The 22,792-nt window shown below is 49.9% G+C and overlaps 1 protein-coding gene across 1 annotated transcript in view; it reads left to right on the forward strand.

The window, feature by feature from the left end:
* LOC112247360 (histone-lysine N-methyltransferase 2D-like) overlaps positions 1–22,792 on the forward strand; it is a 48,055-nt gene that overhangs the window by 21,954 nt on the left and 3,309 nt on the right. The window contains 25 exon segments of the mRNA XM_042299635.1: positions 138–311; positions 584–892; positions 1,095–1,219; positions 1,393–2,473; positions 2,476–3,092; positions 3,226–3,393; positions 3,637–3,767; positions 3,947–5,700; positions 5,804–6,015; positions 6,166–6,232; positions 6,414–6,646; positions 6,762–9,908; positions 10,343–10,486; positions 10,712–10,876; positions 11,885–12,020; positions 12,268–12,349; positions 12,764–12,939; positions 13,152–13,276; positions 13,537–13,669; positions 13,961–14,097; positions 18,134–19,475; positions 19,692–19,828; positions 20,087–20,217; positions 22,200–22,485; positions 22,715–22,788. Of these exon segments, the coding sequence (XP_042155569.1) occupies positions 138–311; positions 584–892; positions 1,095–1,219; positions 1,393–2,473; positions 2,476–3,092; positions 3,226–3,393; positions 3,637–3,767; positions 3,947–5,700; positions 5,804–6,015; positions 6,166–6,232; positions 6,414–6,646; positions 6,762–9,908; positions 10,343–10,486; positions 10,712–10,876; positions 11,885–12,020; positions 12,268–12,349; positions 12,764–12,939; positions 13,152–13,276; positions 13,537–13,669; positions 13,961–14,097; positions 18,134–19,475; positions 19,692–19,828; positions 20,087–20,217; positions 22,200–22,485; positions 22,715–22,788 (11,086 nt within the window).

The raw sequence follows: 22,792 nt of genomic DNA on the forward strand, positions 1-22,792 counted from the left end.
TGCCAATTGTAATAAAATTGACACTTCAAAACTTTCTTTTCTACTAACTTACAGGAATTGTGTTTTGACATGCTATCAATTTGGTCTTGGTGGATGTTTTTGCCCACTGTCCTACACTTGTTTTTTCTCTCTCCCAGGACTTCCTGAGGGCATGGAGAGTCAGGACTCTGAGCAGTTCTTCAGGAAGGTCCTGGGGTCATCAGAGGGAGTGTCTCTAGGAGGGTCCCTACAGAGCAGCATGAGGCCCATCCTAGAGGGAGGAAAGGGGGAGATGAACTGCAGCAGTCTGCCACAGAGGAGCCTTCTCACAGGTAGTGAGTGGTACAGACCTGAGCGCTGCTAGGGGGAATCGATACCCTTTCACACATACCTAGAGCGCACTTTTAGAGGAAGTAGAAATGAGTGTGATGTTGAACTTAGACATCTGACGTAGACAAAGGACTAGACAAGGGGAACAGTGTGATGCTATATGGAGCAATAGTTTGTTGTTGTAAAGGTCCCTTTATGTTCAGGAACCGCTCATGGCCGTTCAAAGGTCATGGTAAAACAGGACATGTCTTTCATACAAGCTGATCTCTTTCAGTATCCCTGCCCTCTGCTGGTATGATGGACTCCTTCCCTGGACTTTCTCAGTCTCCCTTCTTTGACATGCGGGAAAGGGGTGGCCTGTTCAGTCCAGATGGCGGAGAGGAGAGCCCGTGGGCCAACCCCTCCACCCCAGCCACCCCCTCCACCCCTCCTACCCCGACCGAGGCAGATGGAGACGGGCTGTCCTATAACCAGCGCAGCCTCCAGCGCTGGGAGAAGGACGAGGAGCTAGGAGAGATGTCCACCATCTCCCCTGTACTCTACGCAAACACAAACTTCCCCACTCTCAGACGGGACTACCCAGGTGAGTTAAGAGTAAAAAATAAAAGACTATGAAAATGTGGAATATTCTAATTTTTATGTATTTGTTTGCTCTTAATGAGATGGTGCTTCCAGAGTTCTAATGAAACAAACTTTTGTTTTCTCTGAAAATGAACCAAATATCAAATGTTTTCACTTCAGTTGACTGGAATAGAAATAATGTAAGTTGTGATCCTCTCTGACAGACTGGTCCAGTCGCTGTAAACAGATCATGAAGATCTGGAGGAAGATTTCAGCTGCTGACAAGGTTCCTTTCCTGCAAAAGGCCAAAGACAATCGAGCGGCTCAGCGGATCAACAAGGCACAGAAGGTGAGAGTTTAGGCCAGAGCATTGATTCATAGGGCCAGCTTCATTGACCCAGATCAACCCCACTCCTAAACTAAGTCCACTTGAAGTCTTAATCTTCAGGAAACCAGCCCAAAGCATAAGGTTCTCACTGTATGCAACCTCATTCTCTCCAACTGTCTCTTTTCATTCCACAGCAGGCAGAGAGCCAGGTGTGTCGGCCTATCAAGACCGAGGGGGGTGGTGGTGTTCGGGTCAAAGGTGAACGTCCCAACCTGCACCTCCAGATCCCCCCGCCCTCAGGTTCTGTCTCCACCTCCTCCCAACCCAGCTCGGCGGAGAGCCCCTTCCCTTTCCACCCTGACTCGGGATCCTCTTCCACCTTCTTCCCTGACGGTCCTGTCAAGACCCCGGGCTCGGCATCGGCAGATATGCGGACAGATCCCTTTGCCAAGCTGCCTCCCCAGTCACCCCACCCCTCCACCCCATTCTCCTCCCACCAGGCCGCCTCCAGCCCCATGCAGGGCCAGGCCTCTTCCTCAGGTTACCCCCACCCCGGGCCACAGGCCCCTCAGGGACACCCGGCTAGCCTTGGCCCCTTCGACATGCAGCCAGGGAATCCCCGGCGGGCTCAGCAGGTCGACCCCTTCTTCAGGCCGCAGCAACAGCAGATCCAGGTTCACCTGCCCCAGTCACAGCAGGGCTCTCAGGAGCACTTAGGCCCCCCAGAAAGCCCTCGGTCCAGGGGTGGAGGGCCCGGAGACTCTCCTCTCTTCTCCCCGCCCCACACCACCCACTATGGAGACCCGTTCCGAGGCCAGCAGCAGGGGATGGGGCGTCCAGAATACGGTTCCTCCCCCTCCCAGGTGTCCTCGCCTTCTGGGATGGGACATGGGCAGTACAGGGCTGATATTAGCGGGGGACCCTCTCCCCGCTCCTCCTCCACGGGACGTCAGGACCTGAGTAACACGGGTTCCCCTGCAGGGATGCTGGACTCTGGGGATGGCTTGTTCAAGGCTCCCATGACACCACGGATGCACCAAGGAGAGAGTGGGGTGGTACTCCATCCCGGAGCCTCACCCAACCACCCTTCTGAGGGCTACCGCCAGTCCACTTCCACCCCGTTCCAGGACCCCTATGCCCAGCCTCCCCTCACCCCAAGGCCCCAGTCTGGGGACAGCTGCTCCCCCCTCCCCCAGCAGAGGCACCCCCAGACTCAGCAGGAGTCCTGCCCCAGGGTCCCCTCCAGCCCCCAGTCCCAGGGCAGCTCCCTCTCCCCCTCACTCCTGGAGCCCCCTCCAACGACGCATTCTCTGTCCAGTCCCCAGCTTCCACCTCCCGCTTCCAGTCCCCTGACCCCTACTCCCGCTCCCCCTCACGCCCTCAGTCCAGGGACCCCTTCGCTGCTCTGCACAAGCCCCCCCGGCCCACCTCTGCTGCTCCCGAGGGCACCCCCAGCTTCAGAGGCTCACCTCACCCCAACCAGCCTCCCTCACTCCCCCCGTCGTCCACCCCTGTGGGGGACCCTCTCTCTGGGAAACCCTCTGGGCCGCATGGGTTCAGGGGGGGCGCCAGCATAGCCTATCAAATGGCCCAGCAGCAGCAGCAGCAGCAACAACTCCTCCAACAACATCAACAGCAACAACAACTCCTCCAACAACAACAGCAACAACTCCAACAACAACAGCAACAACTCCAACAACAACAGACTCAGACTATAGGTCCTGACTTCCACTCCAGGATGCCCCTCCAGCAGAACCCCACAGCCCCCCGCCCCCCGGAGGCACCTCACCCCCTGGGGGCTATGCCCGGTGCCCAGGAGATGCCCGACATGTCATCAGTTCAGGATCCTTCACTACTGGGCCTCAGCCCCTCTGAGTTGGAGAAGCACAGACAGGTACATGTTCTATTTGATGAGGATCTTTTATTCCACCACAGGGCTTCTGAATCCTTCAACGTCTACAGGTAAATATTTGTCATTTTTTTGTCCTGACGACGTCTGGCCTGTATTTCTTATTTTCCTCTGATAGCGACAGAAACTGAGGGAGTTTTTGATCCGGCAGCAGATGCAGCGAAACTCAATCCGGCAGGAGAAAGAGGCTGCAGCAACCAGCAGTGCTGCCACCGGTTGGCCTGGAGGAGACATGGCAGCATATCAGCAAGACAAAGCCCACCGTGCTCCACCACCCTACCCACAGGTACACTGTTATGTCAACCAATGTCTGAAATCAACTTGGGTTGTGTTAAAAAATGTTTTGAAACTGGGAGGCAGTACCTGTCCAATAACAATGCTTTTTTTGTCCTTCCCTATTGCAAAACGTTTTGCTACAGTTAGCTTTACTGAACCCTTCTCAGCGGGTTCTTAGTATTTTGTTTTAAATGCTCCTGAGGGGATTGATAGTTTTGAATTAATAGTAGGTCCTTGTTGTTTGTCCCTATAGGACCGTGCCGTTACTGCTGCTGGTGCCCAGGCATCATTGGCAGGGAAGATGCCCCATGCTGTGGGTCCCATGGATGTTGGCTGTCCGCCACCCCCAGGGACCCCTGCCATGATGGACCCCAACCAGCTCAGGTATGCACTCACCCCCCCCCCCTTGTCTTTACGTCTATTTCTTAAATGCACACATAGCTGTACATTGAAATAAATGCCATCCGGAGTTGTTTTTAGCAAAGGTAACTTTTGTGCACAATACTTTCTCATTAGCTCGCTGTACATGTTTTGCATTTGTTGTCTGTATTTGTCTTTTGTAGACAACCAGGGCCACCCAACCCCCAGGGCATGTATGGTCGTCCTCAGTTCCCTGGGCAGTGGCAGCAGGGCCCAGGTCCCCGTCGCTTCCCTCAGCCTGGCATGGAGGGTGTGGGCCCCAGCCACCACCCCAACGCTCCCCTCAACATCCAGCAGGCCATGCAGCAGGGTATGGCTAACCCCCGTGGCCTGGTGCCTTGCCCTGGAGGGGAACCCATGCAGCCAAGCATGGACCCCGGAGGACCCCCACCACAGTTCATCGAGCTAAGGCACAACTCCCAGAGGCTGCCCCTGGGGCCCCAGATACCCCAACGAGGGCCCCAGCAACGGCCCCCCCTCTACATCCCCCAGCAGCAGGAAATGGCCCCCAGCCAGTTTGTTCAGCATCCAGTGCCTCAAGGTATGGACCCTCAGACAGAGGGGGTCAGAGACTCACGGCTGGGGCTACAGCAGGGTAGTATGGGTCTATTAATGCCACAGCAGAGCACTGGCTCTTCGCAACAACAACAACAACAACCCCATCTCCAATCCCAGACAGGCACTCCTCAGACCCCTAACACTCTCAGCTCTCACTCTGGGCAGCAGCACCAGACCTCCACAGAGACCCAGGCTGGAGTTCCAGGGGAATCTAGTGTTGATCTTCCCGAGCCTGACCTGGAAGACCCGTTTGCCCCCAAAGGGCTAGGAGATGCCCCCGGGGATGGAGGAGTGGAAGATGAGGATGATCTGGCTCTGGATCTAGACCCTGATAAGGGTGACGACGACCTGGGTAATCTTGACAACCTGGAAACCACGGACCCACACCTAGATGACTTACTCAACAGTGACGAGTTTGACCTGCTGGCTTATACGGACCCCGAGCTGGACCAAGGGGACCCCAAGGATGTGTTCTCGGACCAGCTGCGGTTGGTGGAAGCAGAGGGTGAAACTCCAGGTACCTCTGGGGCTCAGGACAACAAAGTGGAACAGAAACCAAAAGTTGAGCAAAACCCAACCCCAAACACAGGGGGTTCCATGAACTCCTCAACTCTCCATCCGTCCTCCTCTGAGTCTGCCGTCACCTCCAGGATAAAGCTGGAGCCAGGCCAAGCTGTGGTGAAGGATGAGATGGGAGATGCTGTCTCCATGCTCCTTCAAACAAACAAACTCTCCACTCAACCAGAGAACCAGGGTGCTTCACTGAGCTCTGTGCGGTTAGGAGGGCTCCCATACCCTCTGCCGGGTCAGGCTGATTCATTATCCTCCCTGGGGGAGGACCCCCTGGCGCTGCCCGACGGAGGGGGACAGCACTCCCCTGCCGTGGATCTAGACAAAGTTGAGAGCTCCCTGGAAGCCAGCGAGCTTCCCTTGCTGATCCAGGACCTGCTGGAGCACGAGAAGAAGGAGCTCCAGAAACAGCAGCAGCAGCAACAGCAGCAGCTCAGCTCCCTCCACCAGGGGGCGATGGGGGGGCATATGGGAGGCCACCCCAACCCCCAGGGGGGTCCTGGACATATCATGCTGCCCCAGCACCACCGCCCCCCACCCCAGAGCATGATGGGACTGCCAGGTATGGTGCCACGCCCTCCACACCTTTTGCAGCAGCAAAGACTCATGGGACAACCTGGGATAACGCCGCAGCACATGGCTGCCATGGCTCAGCAACAAGGGGTGATGAGGGTGGGGCAGCCTGGTGGCATTCACCCAGGACTCAACCCTCAGCCGCAGCAGATTGTCAAACAGTCAGCTCTGGCTAATAACTTCTTCCCTGATAAAGGTAAATACATATGAGTTCTTGAGATTGTTTGAATCATGACTCTTGTTTGAATCATGACGCTTTCCTTTCATATATTTGACCTGGTGTTTCTGCTTGCTCACAGATCTAGACAAGTTTGTGACGGACGACATCATGGATCCCATCGCCAAGGCGAAGATGGTGGCACTGAAGGGCATCAAGAGAGTTTTGGCACAGGACCCAATGGGGGTTCCCTCTGGCATCAACAGGCAACAAGTCTCTCTGTTGGCCCAGAGACTAGCTTCAGCGCCAGGAACAGGAGACCCTCAGGGTCAACTCGCATCTGGCCCATCTAAGGTACAGTGTCATTTGTCCAAACATAACCAGGACAATATGTGTTCATAATATTTATTTTGTAAAGCAGATCAATTGCTATGGGATCTTCAAAGCACAATCACTTGATTTGTTTAGTTGATTTAATATATTTTGAGTACTTTTTATTTTCAGGAAGGGGAATGCAGTGACCCAACACAATCAAGACCCAACCCTCCCCAGTTTGTACAAGGGATCATCAGTAAGTTCTACAAGTGTTTAATCTTTCTAATACTTAAATGTATTTCAGTTAGATGATGTAGTCCAGTGTTTCCCATACTTCTCCTTGAGTACCCCCAGCCATTGCACATATTTGATATATTCCAGTACAAGCCAACCTGATTTGAATTGGTCAACTAATCACCCCCTGTTCTCCCTACCAGACGATGCAGAGCAGCACCAGTATGAAGAGTGGCTCCTGCACACCCAGCAGCTGCTGCAGATGCAGCTGAAGTTCCTGGAGGAGCAGATCGGAGCTCACCGCAAGTCCCGCAAGGCTCTGTGTGCCAAGCAGCGCACTGCCAAGAAGGCAGGCCGTGAGTTCGCCGAGGCTGACGCAGAGAAACTCAAACTGGTCACTGAGGAGCAAAGCAAGATCCAGAAACAGCTGGACCAGGTGAGGAAGAAACTCTGAAAATCCTTACCCTCTCCATCCATCCACCAACCCTCATGTTTCCGGTCTTAAGATGGTATTAGGCACCTGTTAACCCGTATCTCTTGTTGTGTTTCAGGTGCGAAAGCAGCAGAAGGAACACACCAACTTGATTGCAGAGTACAGAAGCAAGCAGCAGCAGCACCAGCAGTGCTCTGGTCTCCTGGCCCCAGGGCCCTCTACTCAGGGGCCCCACAGTCTCTCCAAGATGCCTGGGCAGATGATGGGCCAGCAAGGGGCTCCTGTGATAAGCCAACCTCCAGGAATCATGCCCCAGGGAGGTATGCCCGTCCGAATGCCCCCACAGGGTCAGCCGTTCCTGGGAAGAGGCCAGCACCTTGGAACTCTGGGAGTTAGACCTCCTGGTCCTCCTGGTGGTCCACCTGCAGCGTTCTTCCCCCAGGGTCCAGGAGGAGTCCAAGGAGCAGACCCAAGACTTCTCCAGGAGAGACAACACAGGATGCAGGTCATTCAGAAACTACAACAGCAGCAGCAACAGCAGGCAATGATGCAAGGCCAGCAGCCCATGCCACATCCAGGTGGCCAAGCAGGTATGTTGCCACAATCACAGCCAGGCATCATGGGTAACCCTCTGATGGGTCAACAACCAAACCTCCAACAGGGAATGATGCCCAACCAGGCCATGTTGCCCCAGATTACAGTACCAGGCCAGGCTGTGCCCCAGCCACCGCAGACCCTGATGGGAGGGCAGCCAATGAACCAGCCTTTAGGCATGACAGGGGCCCAGACGGGTATACAGCAGCAACAGAGGCCTCAGCTCATGATGGGTGAGCAGGGAGTAGTGGGACCCCCTCAGCTCCACGGACTCAGAGGACCTGGCCAGGCCCAGCTCACACCTCAACAACAACAAATCCTGGCTCAGCGCATGTTGGCGCAGCAGCAACTGAAGCTACAGCAGCAGCAACAAGTGGCACAACAACAGCTCATTCAACCACCACCACAGGGCTTCATCAGCCAACCCAACCAGTCTCAAGACTCCCAGGGAGGACTCTCTCAACCTGCCACCCCAGGTCAAATGGGCTCTTCTCCAGCTTCAGCAGGGGGGAGCACTCGGGTCACCCCTCAACCAGCTGAGGTGCTGCAGCAGGGGGAGAGTGGCATCCTTAGTCCTATTTCTAGGACCCCTCCACAGCAGGGTGGACCTGGACCTTCAATCCCGGGCCAGATGACCCAACCAGGGGCTTCTGGAGAGCAACAGGCGGCAGTGGGACAACAGCAGCAGTACATGGCCCAGCAGCAGCAGCCGGCATTACAGCAACAACAACCTCCTCAAAATACTCAAGCTGGACTTCAACAGCAAGCAGGTTACCAACAGGTTGGCATGCATCCCCAAGTACAACAGCAGCAACCACAGCAGCAACAGCAGCTTCATCAACAAACGTCTTTACAGCGACAGAGTTCCCTCAATGCTGATCCCTCAAAGTCTGGTTTGGTCACCGTCAAGCAGGAAGGACAGCAGATGTGTTTCATGGCCCAACAGCAACAACGACAACAACAATTACAACAACATAATCTTATGCAGCAAGCCCAAGACCCAATTGGACAACAGCAACAACAACAACATGACAGTATGGGCCAGATGCAGAATGTGATAGGTCAACAGAACCACCCTGGTCAGCCTCAACCTGTCCCTGGTATGCCAGGCCACCCTAGTCCCCAGCAACAGGCCCTCATGGCACAGCAGGCCCAGCAGCAAAAGCAGCAGGCCATGATGGGCATGCTGAGAACCCAGCAGCAGGTCATGATGCCTGGCCAGAGGCCTGGAGTTCCACCAGGTCAGATACGCACCCCAGTCAACATCCAGGCTATCATAGCCCAGAACCCCCAGCTCCGACACCTCACCCCCAACCAGCAGATCCAGCACATCCAGGCCATGATCCAACAGCGCCAGCTCCAACTGCAGCAACAACAACAGGGCCACATAATGAGGCTCCAGGTGTGTCAGGGACAGTCAGGGCAGATAAGGCCCCAGGGGCCCCCTGGTCTGGGGCAGCAGGTGGGACAGATCCAGAGAATGCCTGGAGGTCTGGAGGCCCAGCAGATGCACTATGGAGGAGCTCTGGGGAAACCAGGGGGATTGGGCTCCACGCAACAACCAGGGATGATAGCCCCCGGCCAACCACCAGGCGTGGTGACTCCTCAGCTGCAGCAGCAAGGGATCATGGGACCTGTAGTCCAACAGCAGCAGCCAGGAGCCTCACCTCAGTACGCCTTGAGTGTCCAACAGCAGCAGATGATGCAGCAACAGGCCCAACAACACCAGATGAGAGGCCAGCTGCCCATGACTCGCTCCCCCATGGGTCAGGTACGTGGTGGGCCCCCCCAAGGCTGCCAGATCAGGCCCGTGTCTCCCCGTCAGCCCCTGGCCAACTCCCCAGGAGACCCCCAGCGGCACGCCATGACACAGGGGTTGGGGATGCGTCAACCCAACCCAAACCAAGTCATGCAACACCAGCAACAACAGCTCCACATGGCTCAAAAACGCTTCCAGGGCTCTCCCTCCCACGCAGGCTCCCCTGCAGGATCCTCAGTCCAGAAACCGGAAGCAGGCATGAGCCCAGCTACCCCAGGCACGCCACACTCCACCCACGTTGCCTCTCCGTCTGTAACCGATGGGGCAGCTGGGAAACGTAGTCCTTACAGTCAGAGCAAGCCCTCTCCTCTCAGGTCGCCTGGAGCATCCAAGAGTCCCCTGGACTACCCTGGTCTTAAGGCTGAAAGTGGCGACACAACCCAGAGTCAAGTCCCCCCGAATAGACTTTCGCCTCAGAAGGGCGAGAATGGACTGCAACAGCATCCACAACAGGGCTCAGTGAACCAGGGTGGTCCTCGACCTCCACCAGGCTCCAGAGAGGGAACTCTGTGTAAGATGACCCTACAGAACATCAAACAGGAGCCCAGAGAGTTGACTTGTGACGGGGAAGGAAGTAGTGGTCCTCACTCTGGGGCCATCAAAAGGGAGGTGACTGGGGAGCCGGTTGGAGGGTTTGGTAACAATGGTCCTGGACTAGGAGGGGACCCTGGAGCCCACGTCCCTAGGACTGAGACAGGACAACAGCTACTGCAGAAGCTTCTGAGGACCAAGAATCTGCAGCTGGCCGCTCAGAGGCCCTCTGAGGGCATCCACAATGAGATAAACGGACACATCAACAGCAAGCTGGCCATGCTGGAGCAGAAACTACAGGGGACTCCACGCAATATGGAGGTGAGTCAGATATATCCTGTCCGTTACAGATGTCTGTCTTCTCCATGTTGAAAACTAGTAGGTACTAGTCATAGAAATAGATTTGAGCCCTATTTGGACAGGTTTAGTTTTAATGGGGGAGGTCGGGTAATGTAATTACGTTCACAAAAGACGACATCTGTACATTTTGTCCGGTCAGAATCTGCCATGTCAGTCATTTTTACTTGGCATGGAGGTTATTATTCCCCAAAAAAGCTGCTGTTTTTCATCAAACTCCAAGGTCCTTATCCCATCCCTGTGTTTTGAGGAATATTAGAGTGTTGCACACAATTTGGGTAAGAACATGGGAACAAATTGATGCTTAAAACAGTGCCATGGATGCCTACAGATCTACTTCTATTTTAAAAGTTGAAGTGGATGAATTTGTGCCAATGAATTGCTTTTGTTTTTCTCAGGATCTGCAGTCCATCACAAAGAGGGCTCCTGTTGCCAAGGCAAAGCGATCCAACAAGCCTGGAGAACGAGCACCCCAGTCCCGTAAGAAGAAGAAAGAGGAGATTGGGAAGAGCACTGAGGCTCTGATGAAACAACTGAAACAGGTAACACCTTTTCTCACTGAAACGTAGTGTGACACTTGAATTTAATGAAAGGGTGGAACTGTATATATTTTTTTCAATTAATGTGTGATGAAAAGCACTATAAAAAAACAACTTTATTTACACAGTACATGTTTGGTAGGATGCCACTGTTGACAGTAATACCTAATGTGGCTTGTTTTGTTGCTGTGACAAAAACGTAACAGTTTTGTCATTCTTTTCTCCCAGGGCCTTTCTCTCCTTCCCCTGATGGAGCCCTCCATCACTGCCAGTCTGGACCTGTTCGCCCCCTTCGGCAGCAGCCCAGTCAACGGCAAAGCCCAGCTCAAGGGCTCCTTTGGAAATGCGTTACTGGGGAACATCCCAGACTACTACTCTCAGCTGCTCACCAAGGTATGTTCCGTTAAGCAACCTGATGTGTACAGCATGGACTTACTGTTGTGGTCCAAATTTCCAGCTGCATATTGCTCTTGATGCAGGAGTATTAGTGTGTATACTGAACAAAACTATAAAAGCAACATGCAACAATTTCAACGATTTTACTGAGTTACAGTTTATAAAAGGAAATCAGTCCATTTAAATAAATTCATTAGATCTTAATCAATGGATTTCACATGACTTGGCAGGGGCAGAGTGCATGGCTGGGCCTGGGAGGGCCCTACCGCTGGGGAGCTAAGCCCAGCCAATCAGAATGAGTTTTTCCCCACAAAAGGGCTTTATTACAGACAGAAATACTCCTCAGTTTCATCAGCTGTCTGGGTAGCTGGTTCCAGACGATCCCGCAGGTGAAGAAGACGGATGTGGAGGTCCTGGGCTGGCGTGGTTACACATGGTCTGCGGGTTGTGAGGCCTGTTGGATGTACTGCCAAATTCTCTAAAATGATGTCGCAGGAAATGAACATTCAATTCTCTGGCAAAAGCTCTGGTGGACAGTCCTGCAGTCTGCATGCCAATTGCATGCTCCCTCAACTTGAGACATCTTTGGTGTTGTGTGACAAAACTGCAGATTTTAGTGTGGCCCGTTATTGTCCCCAGCCAAAGGTGCACCTGTGTAATGATCATGCTGTTTAAATCAGCTTCTTCATATGCCACAGCTGTCAGGTGCATGGATTATCTTGGCAAAGGAGAAATGCTCACTAACGGGGATATAAACACATTTGTGCACCAAATTTGAGAGAAATGTGCCTTTTGTGCGTATGAAACATTTCTGGGATCTTTTATTTCAGCTCATAAAACATGGGACCTACACTTTACATGTTGTGTTTCTATTTTTGTTCAGTATGTATTCACTCGACCAGCAACTAAGTTTAAGAAGATGTGCATATGACAACAAGCACTTTTATTGCTCTCAATTATCCCACTGTCAACTGTGTAACCTTGGCTAACCCTATATCCTAACAGAGTAACCTTAGTAATCCACCGACACCCCCGTCTTCCCTGCCCCCCACACCACCCCCCTCGGTGCAGCACAAATTGCTCAACGGGGCTACAGCTGTGGAGGAGCTGACTGAGGAACAGGAAACAGAGGACACTATGGGTAAGAAGAGGCTTTTATTTATTTTTATTAAAAATAAAATCACACTTAGTCTCCCTTCTGAACGTCTGTGGGGTTTTGTACAGCCACCACAAAATTCAGGAAGTGAATTGTGTAATCTAAAACGCTCAGCAATTTTGTGTTCCCATCCGGCTCGAAGGACCAATATAAGGATTTTGTAGAGTTTAGTCCAAATTGATGAGCAGTTGAACAGTATGTTAATAGTTGTATCTCTATAATTTGCCTGTAGATTCTGTGACTGAGGAGGTAAAGAGTGTGGATATTTTAGCTGCGCTCCCCACCCCACCTCACAACCAGAACGAGGACATCAGGTATGATACAGAGCCTGTCTGAATCCTGCGTCTCTGTGTGACATGTACCGTATCAGTGACGGCTGTGTTAGTGATTTAAAGCGTTTTGAAGGAGGATGGGTGAAAATACATTTGAGAAAATAACTTTTTAAATAGCCTAAGCCAATGGGATGACATGCTTTTATTGGGATCACATTGCTGTTACTGTTTTAAACTTTCCCTCAATATTTTGAGGGCGACCATCCTCCTCTACTTCTCTGCCATGTATATTACCTCCCATTATATTACCCAGTGTGGCCTTTAGACTGACCAACTGTATTTTCCAGGATGGAGAGCATCAATTTTGCTCTCAATACTAAAAAAGTACTCCAATAATAATGAGTAGTTATTTAGTATGACGTTAATCTCAGACATGACCTTCCCTGTATCTTTCAGGATGGAAAGTGATGAGGACAGCGATGCTCCAGATAGTATTGTCCCAGCGTCCTCTCCTGAGTGTGACTTAGGTGACGAGGCGCTACGCTTCCCTCGCTTCCGAGAACCCAAAGAGGAGGAGATGGAGAGAACCATCTCCCCTACCATACCACTCATCCCACGAACTGCCATCCCTGGTAGGACCACTATACAGGCATAAAAAATATATTTGTTGAAAATGCACTTATTGTAGGTGATTCTTGAGCATCTAAGAGCATTGCTCAATAATAACAAGAATACTTTAAAATGTACATAAAACAAATATTTGGACTATCACTTCTGAAATAACTTACTTATGGATTCACTCTGTCTTGCCAGTCCACGTCACCTTTTTTCTGTTCTTGTCCAGTGTTTCCAGAGAACAAGCCGTTTGAAGCAGCTGATGGCAAGGCGGTGTCTACAACCAACCCCTGGGACAAAGCCAAGAGCAACGAGGTTGCTGTGACCTTCACACTGTCCTCCGCTGCAGCCAAGGTAGCGAGCTAACCCCCTTCCATCCTTACACCCCTTTCCTACCCACTCTCACTTTCACTTCAACCCCTCTCCTATCTAGACTGGTCCCAGATCAGTTTGTGCTGTCTTGCCAACTCCTATGGTAATTGTTGCATCATGTTTGGCAATATGACACAAACCGATGTGGCACCAGGCGATCTCCTGCCTGAACTGAACCATGAACTGTATCTCATTGAAAACAACCAAGATATTGATTGATTGGTTGACATATATTTCTCTAGAATCTGAACCATGTGATGGTGGTGGTGGCTCAGCTGCTGCACATACGGATGCCTGGTTCCTATGAGGTAGCTTTCTCTCCCAGCCCAGGCAGGGCAGGAGCCACAGGACCCGGCAAAGAACCCGTACAACCAGGTACTGGACCTCCAGCTGACTTGTATTATATTTATCTTCACACTTAAAAAGTCCCAAATATAATGTAGATACAATGTTGTTACCTACTAAATATTGATCTAACCAGAAACCTAAGGTTTAGCAAGGAGGATAAGCTCATCCTGAGTTTAAAGTTTCTCCAGGTTGAATTTACCCCGTCTTACTCTTGAGAACATGGTTAGCTAGATAAATGTATTGGAGAAACAGAACATGAAATGGTCAGATACATTTATTGATAAAACCAATCATGGTAACAGTGAAGTCTCCCCTCAGGTGCCCTGTGTGTGAAGACTGGTGGTATAGAAGGTAGTTCACCCAGCCAGAATGCAGAGTGGCTGAGACAGTTTGATATTTCTCTGCCAGGCTGCACTCTAAAGAAACAGGTGGACATCCTCTCACTCATCAAACAGGTACGTCCCACTGCATTCTATTTATTTCAGGAATGGGATATTTCCTGATTAATCAGAAAGGCTTACTTTTTTATATTTATTTTCCAATAATATAGAATCAATCAATCACATGTATTTATAAAGCTATACAGAAACCCAGCCTAAAACCCCAAACAGCAAGCAATGCAGATGTAGAAGACGGTGGCTAGGAAAAACTCCCCAGAAACCTAGGAAGAAGCCTAGAGAGGAACCAGGCTCTGACTGGTGGCCAGTCCTCTTCTGGCTGTGCTGGGTGGAGATTATAACAGAACATGGCCAAGATGTTCAAATGTTCATAGATGACCAGCAGGGTCAAATAATAATAATCACAGTGGTTGTAGAGGGGGCCACAGGTCAGCGCCTCAGGAGTAAATGTCAGTTGGTTTTTCATAGCCTAGCATTCGGAGTTTGAGACAGCAGGTGCGTGCGGTAGAGAGATTAGAAAACAGCAGGTCTGGGACAAGGTGGCACATCCGGTGAACAGGTTAGGGTTCTATAGCCACAGGCAGAACAGTTGAAACGGGAGCAGCAGCATGACCAGACGGACTGGGGACAGCAAGGAGACATCAGGCCAGGTAGTCCTGAGGCATGGTCCTAGGGCTCAGGTCCTCCGGGAGGAGAGGGAGAGAGAGAGAATTAGAGGGAGCATACTTAAATTTGCACAGGACACCAGATAAGACGGGATAATTACACCAGATATAACAGACTGACCCTTGCCCCCTGACACATGAACTATTGCAGCATAAATACTGGAGGCTGAGACAGGAGGGGTCGGGAGACACTGTGGCCCCATCTGATACCCCGAACAAGGCCAACCAGGCAGTTGCACAGCCCCCACACCACTAGAGGGATATCAACAGACCACCAACCTACTACCCTGAGACCAGGTTGAGTAAAGCCCACGAAGATCACCACCGCATGAGCCCAAGGGGGCACCAACCCGGACAGGAAGATCACGTCAGTGACTCAACCCTCCTAGGGATGGCATGGAAGAGCACTAGTAAGCCAGTGACAGCCAGAGTCAGTTTAAATGGTCCGAGTTTAAAAGTAAAACTTTTACCGCCATCTACTTCTTTATGTCTGAAACACAAACTTCCACTGTAGGCAATTTTGGGGCTTCACCGTGTTTCATCGAAATGTACAGCTGTGTATCGTCCACATAGCAGTGAAAGTTAACATTATGTTTCCGAATGACATCACCAAGGGGTAAAATAGTAGTGGTCCTATTATGGAACCTTGATGAACACTGACATTTACAATTGATTTGTCAGAGGACAAACAAACCATCCAGAGAGACAAACTGATATCTTTCCCGACAGATGAGATCTAAACCAGGCAAGAACTTCTCCGTGTAGACCAGTTAGGGTATCCAATCTGTCCAAAAGAATGTGGTGATTGATGGTGTCAAAAGCAGCTCTAAGGTCTAGGTGCACGAGGACAGATGCAGAGCCTTGGTCTGACGCCATTAAAAGGTAATTTACCACCTTCACGAGTGCAGTCTCAGTGCTATGATGGGATCTAAAACCAGACTGTTGAAGCGTTTCAAATACATTATTTGTCTTCAGGAAGGCAGTGAGATACTGCGCAACAGCTTTTTCATTTTTTTTTGAGAGGAATGGGAGATTCGATTTAAGGCCGATTTTAGTGTTTTTACAATTTCTGGGTCAAGATTTGGCTTTTTCAAGAGAAATGTATTATTGCCACTTTTAGTGAGTTCGGTACACATCCGGTGGATTGGTAGCCGTTTACTATGTTCAGCGTACGAGGGCCAAGCACAGGAAGCAGCTCTTTCAGTAGTTTATTTGGATTTGGGTCCAGTATGCAACTTCAAGATTTAGAGGCCATGACTATTTTCATGAATGTGTCAAGAGATATAGAATTAAAAAACTTGTCTCCATTGATTCTAGGTCCTGGCAGTGTTGTGCAGACTCAGGACAACTGAGTATGCAGACCTATCGCTACGCCAACATCCTGATCACATCCCTGTACAGTCTCCCTATGATATAACCTTGTATATTTATGATGTAGCTATATTTAAACAACAAGGCCAGAGGGGGTGTGGTACATGGCCAATATACCACGACTAAGGGCTGTTCTTATGCACGACGCAACGCTGAGTGCCTTATTGCTATTATAAACTGGTTACCAACATAATTAGAACAGTAAAAATGTTTTGTCATACCTGTGGTATATGGTCTGATATACCACGGCTGTCAGCCAATCAGCATTCAGGGCTTGAAATACCCAATTTATAATCATCATTATATTTTAGCTCAAATATGTTAATAGTATGCTCATATAAATCTGTGCTTGTCTATACTTAACATTCCAAAAATGACCCTTTATCCCTTATTATGTAAAATCCTTTGAGCATCTGGAAATAGCTATATACAGTGCACTTTAAAAGTATTCACCTCCCTTGGCGTTTTTTCCTATTTTGTTGCATTACAGCCTGTAATTTTATGATTTTTATGTAATGGACATACACAAAATAGTCCAAATTGGTGAAGTGAAATGAAAAAAAAGTACTTATTTAAAAAATAAAAGGAAAAGTGGTGTGTGCATTTGTATTCACCCCTTTGCTATGAAGCGCCTAAATAAGATCTGGTGCAACCAGTTACCTTCAGAAGTCACATAATTAGTTAGATTACACACAGGTGAACTTCATCTAAGTGTCATATGATCTCAGTGTATATATACACCTGTTCTGAAAGGCCCCAGAATCTGCAACACTACTAAGCAAGGGGCACCACCAAGCAAGCGGCACCATGAAGACCAAGTAGCTCTCCAAACAGGTCAAGGCCAAAGTTGTGAAGAGGTACAGATCAGGGTTGGGTTATAAAACAATATCAGAAACTTTGAACATCCCATGGAGCACCGTTAAACCCATTATTTAAAACATGGAAAGAATATGGCACCAAAACAAACCTGCCAAGAGTGGGCTGCCCACCAAAACTCACGGACCAGGCAAGGAGGGCATTAATCAGAGGGGCAACAAAGAGACCCGAAGATAACCTTGATAACCTCCACAGCAGAGATTGGAGTATCTGTCCATAGGACCACTTTAAGCCGTTCACTCCACAGAGCTGGGCTTTACGGAAGAGTGGCCAGAAAAAAAGCCATTGTTAAAGAAAAAGTAAGCAAACACATTTGGTGTTTGCCAAAAGGCATATGGGAGGCTCCCCAAACTTATGGAAGAAGGTACTCTGGTCAGATGAGACTAAAATTGAGCTTTTGGCCATTTAAGGCTCAAACCCAACATCTCATCACCACGAGTTTTCTATCCGAGTTTTGAAACAACCTGATGGCAGCATCATGCTGTGGGGATGTTTTTCATCGGCAGGGACTGGTAAACTAGTCAGAATTGAAGGAATGTTTGATGGTGCTAAATACAGGGAAGTTCTTGAGGGAAACCTGTTTCAGTCTTCCAGAGATTTGAGACTGGGACGGAGGTTCACCTTCCAGCAGGACAATGACCCTAAGCATACTGCTAAAGCAATACTCGAGTTCCATGTCTTGGAATGGCCTAGTCAAAGCGCAGACCTCAATCCAATTGAGAATCTGTGTTATGACTTAAATATTGCTGTACACCAGCGGAACCCATCCAACTGGAGAAGTTTTGCCTTGAAGAATGGGCAAAAATTGCAGTGGAAAGATGTGCCAAGCTTAGAGACACAGCCCAAGAGACTTGCAGCTGTAATTGCTGCAAAAGGTGACTACAAAGTATTGACTTTGGGGGGGTGAATAGCTATGTACGCTCAAGTTTTCTGGTTTTTGTCTTTTTTGTTTTCACAATACAAAAAATATTTTGCATCTTCAAAGTGGTAGGCATGTTGTGTAAATCAAATGATACAAAATTCCCCCAAATCCAGGTTGCAAGGCAACAACATAGGAAAAAAGCCACTGTAAATCCAATCAATTACTATTAGTCTGGTTAGCTGGAGACCTTTTGCACATGGCTTTCTTTTTGTCAGTGACCGGGAGATGATCCCTAAAAACACTTTCATTTCTCTCCCAGGAGTTGCCGGAGCAGGAGGACAAACCGGTTCAGCACTGTTATACAACTAACGTGTCTGACCTGGATGTACGCCACCTTCCTGTCATCCCTGTTGAAGACTCCCCGCCCTCCTCTCCTTCTCCTCCACCTCCTGCCCCTGCTCTTACTAGTGAGCCTGAGACTGAGCCTCCAACCCAGCCAGCCTCCCCCTCCACCACCCAGCCAGCATCTCCCTCTCAAGCTCCCTCCAGCCCTGCTCAGACCACCATTCAGGTCAAAACAGAGCCTGCCACCACCACTGTTCAGATCAAAATGGAGCCTGACGCTGAAGCCATCCTTCCTCCTCCTGATGCTAGTGCTGAGGCAGACTATGATGCCAAGCCTGCTGACCAGCCAGCCCCCCAGGACATCCCCACCTCCCCAACCCCCAGCCTGGAGGTGACCTCCCCCAAGGTCAAGCACCGCAGCAGGCCCCTCTCCCCCGACCCTGAGGAAATGGTGGTCCGGCCCAAGGTGAAAAAGTGGAAGGGCCTCCGCTGGAAGCGTCTCCAGATCGTCATCACCATCCGTAAAGGAGGTTCCAAGAAGGAGAGCAGTCGTGGGGTCTCAGAGCTCATGGAGCGTCTCCGCATCACCCTGAGGCCTGACAAGCTGCCCCGGGACAAACGCAAGTGCTGCTTCTGCCACGAGGAGGGCGATGGCGCCACAGACGGCCCCGCCAGGCTCCTCAACATCGATGTGGACCTGTGGGTTCATCTCAACTGCGCCCTGTGGAGCACGGAGGTGTACGAGACGCAGGGAGGCGCGCTGATGAACGTAGAAATGGCGTTGAGGCGCGGTCTCCGCACCCGCTGTGCCTGCTGCCAAAAGACTGGTGCTACCAACAGCTGCAACCGCCTGCGCTGCCCCAACGTCTACCACTTCACCTGCGGCATCCGGGCCCGCTGTATGTTCTTCCGGGACAAGACCATGCTGTGCACCCAACACAAACTGAAAGGACCCAGCGAGGAGGAGCTGACGGGCTTCGCCGTGTTCCGGCGCGTTTACATCGAGAGAGACGAGGTCAAGCAGATCGCCAGTATCTTACAACGCGGCGACCGCATCCACCTGTTCCGCGTAGGTGGCCTCATCTTCCACGCCGTAGGTCAGCTGCTGCCATCTCAGATGCAAGCCTTCCACTCCCCGACCGCCATCTTCCCCGTGGGCTTCGAGGCTACCAGGATCTACTGGAGCACGCGGGTGCCTAACCGCCGGTGTCGGTATCGTTGCCGTATCAGCGAGACGGAGGGAAGGCCGATGTTCGAGGTACGGGTGCTGGAGCATGGACAGGAGGACCTGCACTACCGCGACACCAGCCCAGAAGGTACATTCTTAAAGTCTGTCACCACACCCTGCTCTGGCTGCCGCTCTGTGTTAAAATGTGTAGTCACAGAACTGACCACAGTTCAGGTTAATGTCTAAATTGCCTTTAATTCAGAATTTCATTACAATCCCAGCCATATCTGTAATTTAAATGAAATTGACTCCACCTCTGCTATTTACTAATCTGGTCTGTAACCATGTCCTGTGTTTCCTCTAGGTATCTGGGACAGAGTGGTTCAGTCTGTAGCTAAGCTGAGAGAAGAGTCTGCCATGCTGAAACTGTTCACTGATCACGTGAAGGCAGAGGAGATGTACGGCCTCACGGTCCACGCTGTGCTGCGCATCACTGAGTCGGTAAGAAGTCCTAAGGGAAAGCAGCATCGCCATTTTGTTTTTCCCCTCTGCTCTCATTTGTTTCCATAATATCAATGTCTGTGTCTCCAATGTCACCCTATTAAGACATACAGTGCCCTACTTTGAGTCCTTTCGACCAGAGGCACCAGGACTTTGGTTAACAGTAGTGCACTGTAGAGGAAATAAGGCTTCATCTGAGAGATAGACAATGTTATTTCATTGTTAACTTCACTAACATCCTTTGTGTTACATTATCAGTTGCCTGGAGTGGAGAACTGCCAGAACTATGTGTTCCGTTATGGTCGCCACCCTCTGATGGAGCTGCCCCTCATGATCAACCCCACTGGCTGCGCCCGTTCCGAACCCAAGATCCTCACACACTGCAAGAGGTAAGAATGCAGTATAGTCCTCCACAGATTGTTATTGTACTGTAGAGAGAAACTGCAGGTAGGATCAAGATCCTCTTGCACTGCGAGATGTAAGACTGCAATATACTATTCCAAATAGATCTATAGTAATAGTTTTATTATAAACTGGGTGGTTCGAGACCTGAATGCTGATTGGCCGAAAGCGGTGGTATATCAGACCGTATACTGGGTAGGACAAAACATGTATTTTAACTGTAAAAATGTACAGTGCATTCAAAGTATTTATACCTCTTCCCCTTTCATTAATTTTGTTACGTTACAGCCTTATTCTAAAATGGATCAACATTTACAAAAAGTATCATCAGTTCACACACACAATACCCCATAATGACAAAGCAAAATGTTTTTTTTTTTGCAAATGTATAAAAAAATACCTTATTTACATAAGTATTCAGACCCTTTGCTATGAGATTTGAAATTGAGCTCAGGGACATCCTGTTTCCATTGATCATCCTTGATGTTTCTACTGCTTGATTGGAGTCCACCTGTGGTAAATTAAATTGATTGGACATGATTTGGAAAGGCACACACCTGTCTATATAAGGTCCCACAGTTGACAGTGCATGTCGGAGCAAAACCAAGCCATGACGTTGAAGGAATTGTCTGTAGCGCTCTGACAGGTTTGTGTCGAGGAAAAGATCTGGGGAAGTGTACCAAAACATTTCTGCAGTATTGAAGGTCCCCAAGAACAAAGTGGGATATACAGAATACAGAAGTTTGGAACCACATAGACCCTTCCTAGATCAGGTAGGTGACCAAAAACGCAATGGTCACTCTGACAGAGCTCCAGAGCTCCTCTGTGGAGCACTCAATCAGGCCTTTATGGTAGAGTGGCCAGACGGAAGCCACTCCTCAGTAAAAGACACATGACAGCCCGCTTGGAGTTTGCCAAAAGGCACCTAAAGGACTCTGACTATGTGTAACAAGATCCTTTGCTCTGATGAAACCAAGATTGAACTCTTGGCTTGAATGCCAAGTGTCACGTCTGGAGGAAACCTGGTACCATCCCTACGGTGAAGCATGGTGGTGGCAGCATCATGCTGTGGGGATGTTTTTCAGCGGCAGGGACTGGGAGACTAGTCAGGATCAAGGGAACGCTGAACGGAGCCAAGTACAGAGAGATCCTTGATGAAAACCTGCTCCAGAGCGTTCAGGACCTCAGACTGGGGAAAAGGTTCACCTTCCAACAGGACAATGACCCTAAGCACACAGCCAAGACAACGCAGGAGTGGCTCCGGGACAAGTCTCTGAATGTCCTTGAGTGGCCCAGCCAGAGCCTGGACATGAACCCAATCGAACATCTCTGGAGAGACCTGAAAATAGCTGTGCAGCGACGCTCCCCATCCAACCTGACAGATCTGCAGAGAAGTATGAGAGAAACTCCCCAAATACAGATTTGCCAAGCTTTTAGTGTCATATCCAAAAAGACTCCTGGCTGTAATCGCTGCCAAAGGTGCTTCAACATTGTACTGAGTAAAGGGTCTGAATATTTATGTAAATGTAATATTTCAGTAATACATTTGGAAAAATGTCTAAACCTGTTTTTGCTTTGTCATTTTGTGGTGTGTTTTAGCTTGACGAGAGGAGATAACAATGTTAATCCATTTTAGAATGAGGCTGTAACTTAACAAAATGTGGAAAAAGTTATAGGGTCTGAATACTTTCCGAATGCACCGTACATTGGTAACCAGTTTATAATAACAATAAGGCACCTTGGGGTTTTGTGGTATATACTCCGCGTTGTGGTGTGCCTAAGAACAGCCCTTAGCCGTGGTATGTTGGCCATATACCACACCCCCTCATAATGTGTTTTATCAAATGTTGTCATACTGAGCAGTTAAACTAGTAGTTTCTTAGTAGTAAACTAACAAGTCTAAACTGAATGATTGACATGATGACTGTGCAGACTGACTCTGATCTAGTTCTGTGTCTCTCTCTCTTAGGCCTCACACCCTGAACAGTACGTCCATGTCCAAGGCCTACCAGAGCACCTTCACCGGCGAGATCAACACCCCCTACAGCAAGCAGTTTGTCCACTCCAAGTCCTCCCAGTACCGGCGCCTGAAGACTGAGTGGAAGAACAACGTCTACCTGGCCCGGTCCCAGATCCAGGGCCTGGGGCTATACGCTGCCAAGGACCTGGACAAACACACCATGGTCATCGAGTATATAGGAACCATCATCCGCAACGAGGTGGCCAACCGCCGCGAGAAGATCTATGAGGAACAGGTGGGTGGCTCTTGAGTAGTAGTCTAGGTAGTTGACTAGTAGTAGCAGACAATAGTCTTTGTTTTCTTTGTTTATTTGGATCCCCATTAACTGTGATCAATTGTTTATTGATTTTACACACAAACTTAATAAGAAGGTTAAAAGACTAAGGTTGTAATATCTTTGTCCATAAGGTATCAGTGGATCGGAAATATTTACATGACCTCTCTTCCTGCTTCTTTTCTTCTAGAACCGTGGGATCTACATGTTCCGCACCAATAACGAGCATGTGATCGATGCCACTCTGACCGGCGGTCCTGCTCGGTAA

Source organism: Oncorhynchus tshawytscha, linkage group LG16 (genome assembly GCF_018296145.1).
Source record: "Oncorhynchus tshawytscha isolate Ot180627B linkage group LG16, Otsh_v2.0, whole genome shotgun sequence".
NCBI lineage: Eukaryota > Metazoa > Chordata > Actinopteri > Salmoniformes > Salmonidae > Oncorhynchus > Oncorhynchus tshawytscha.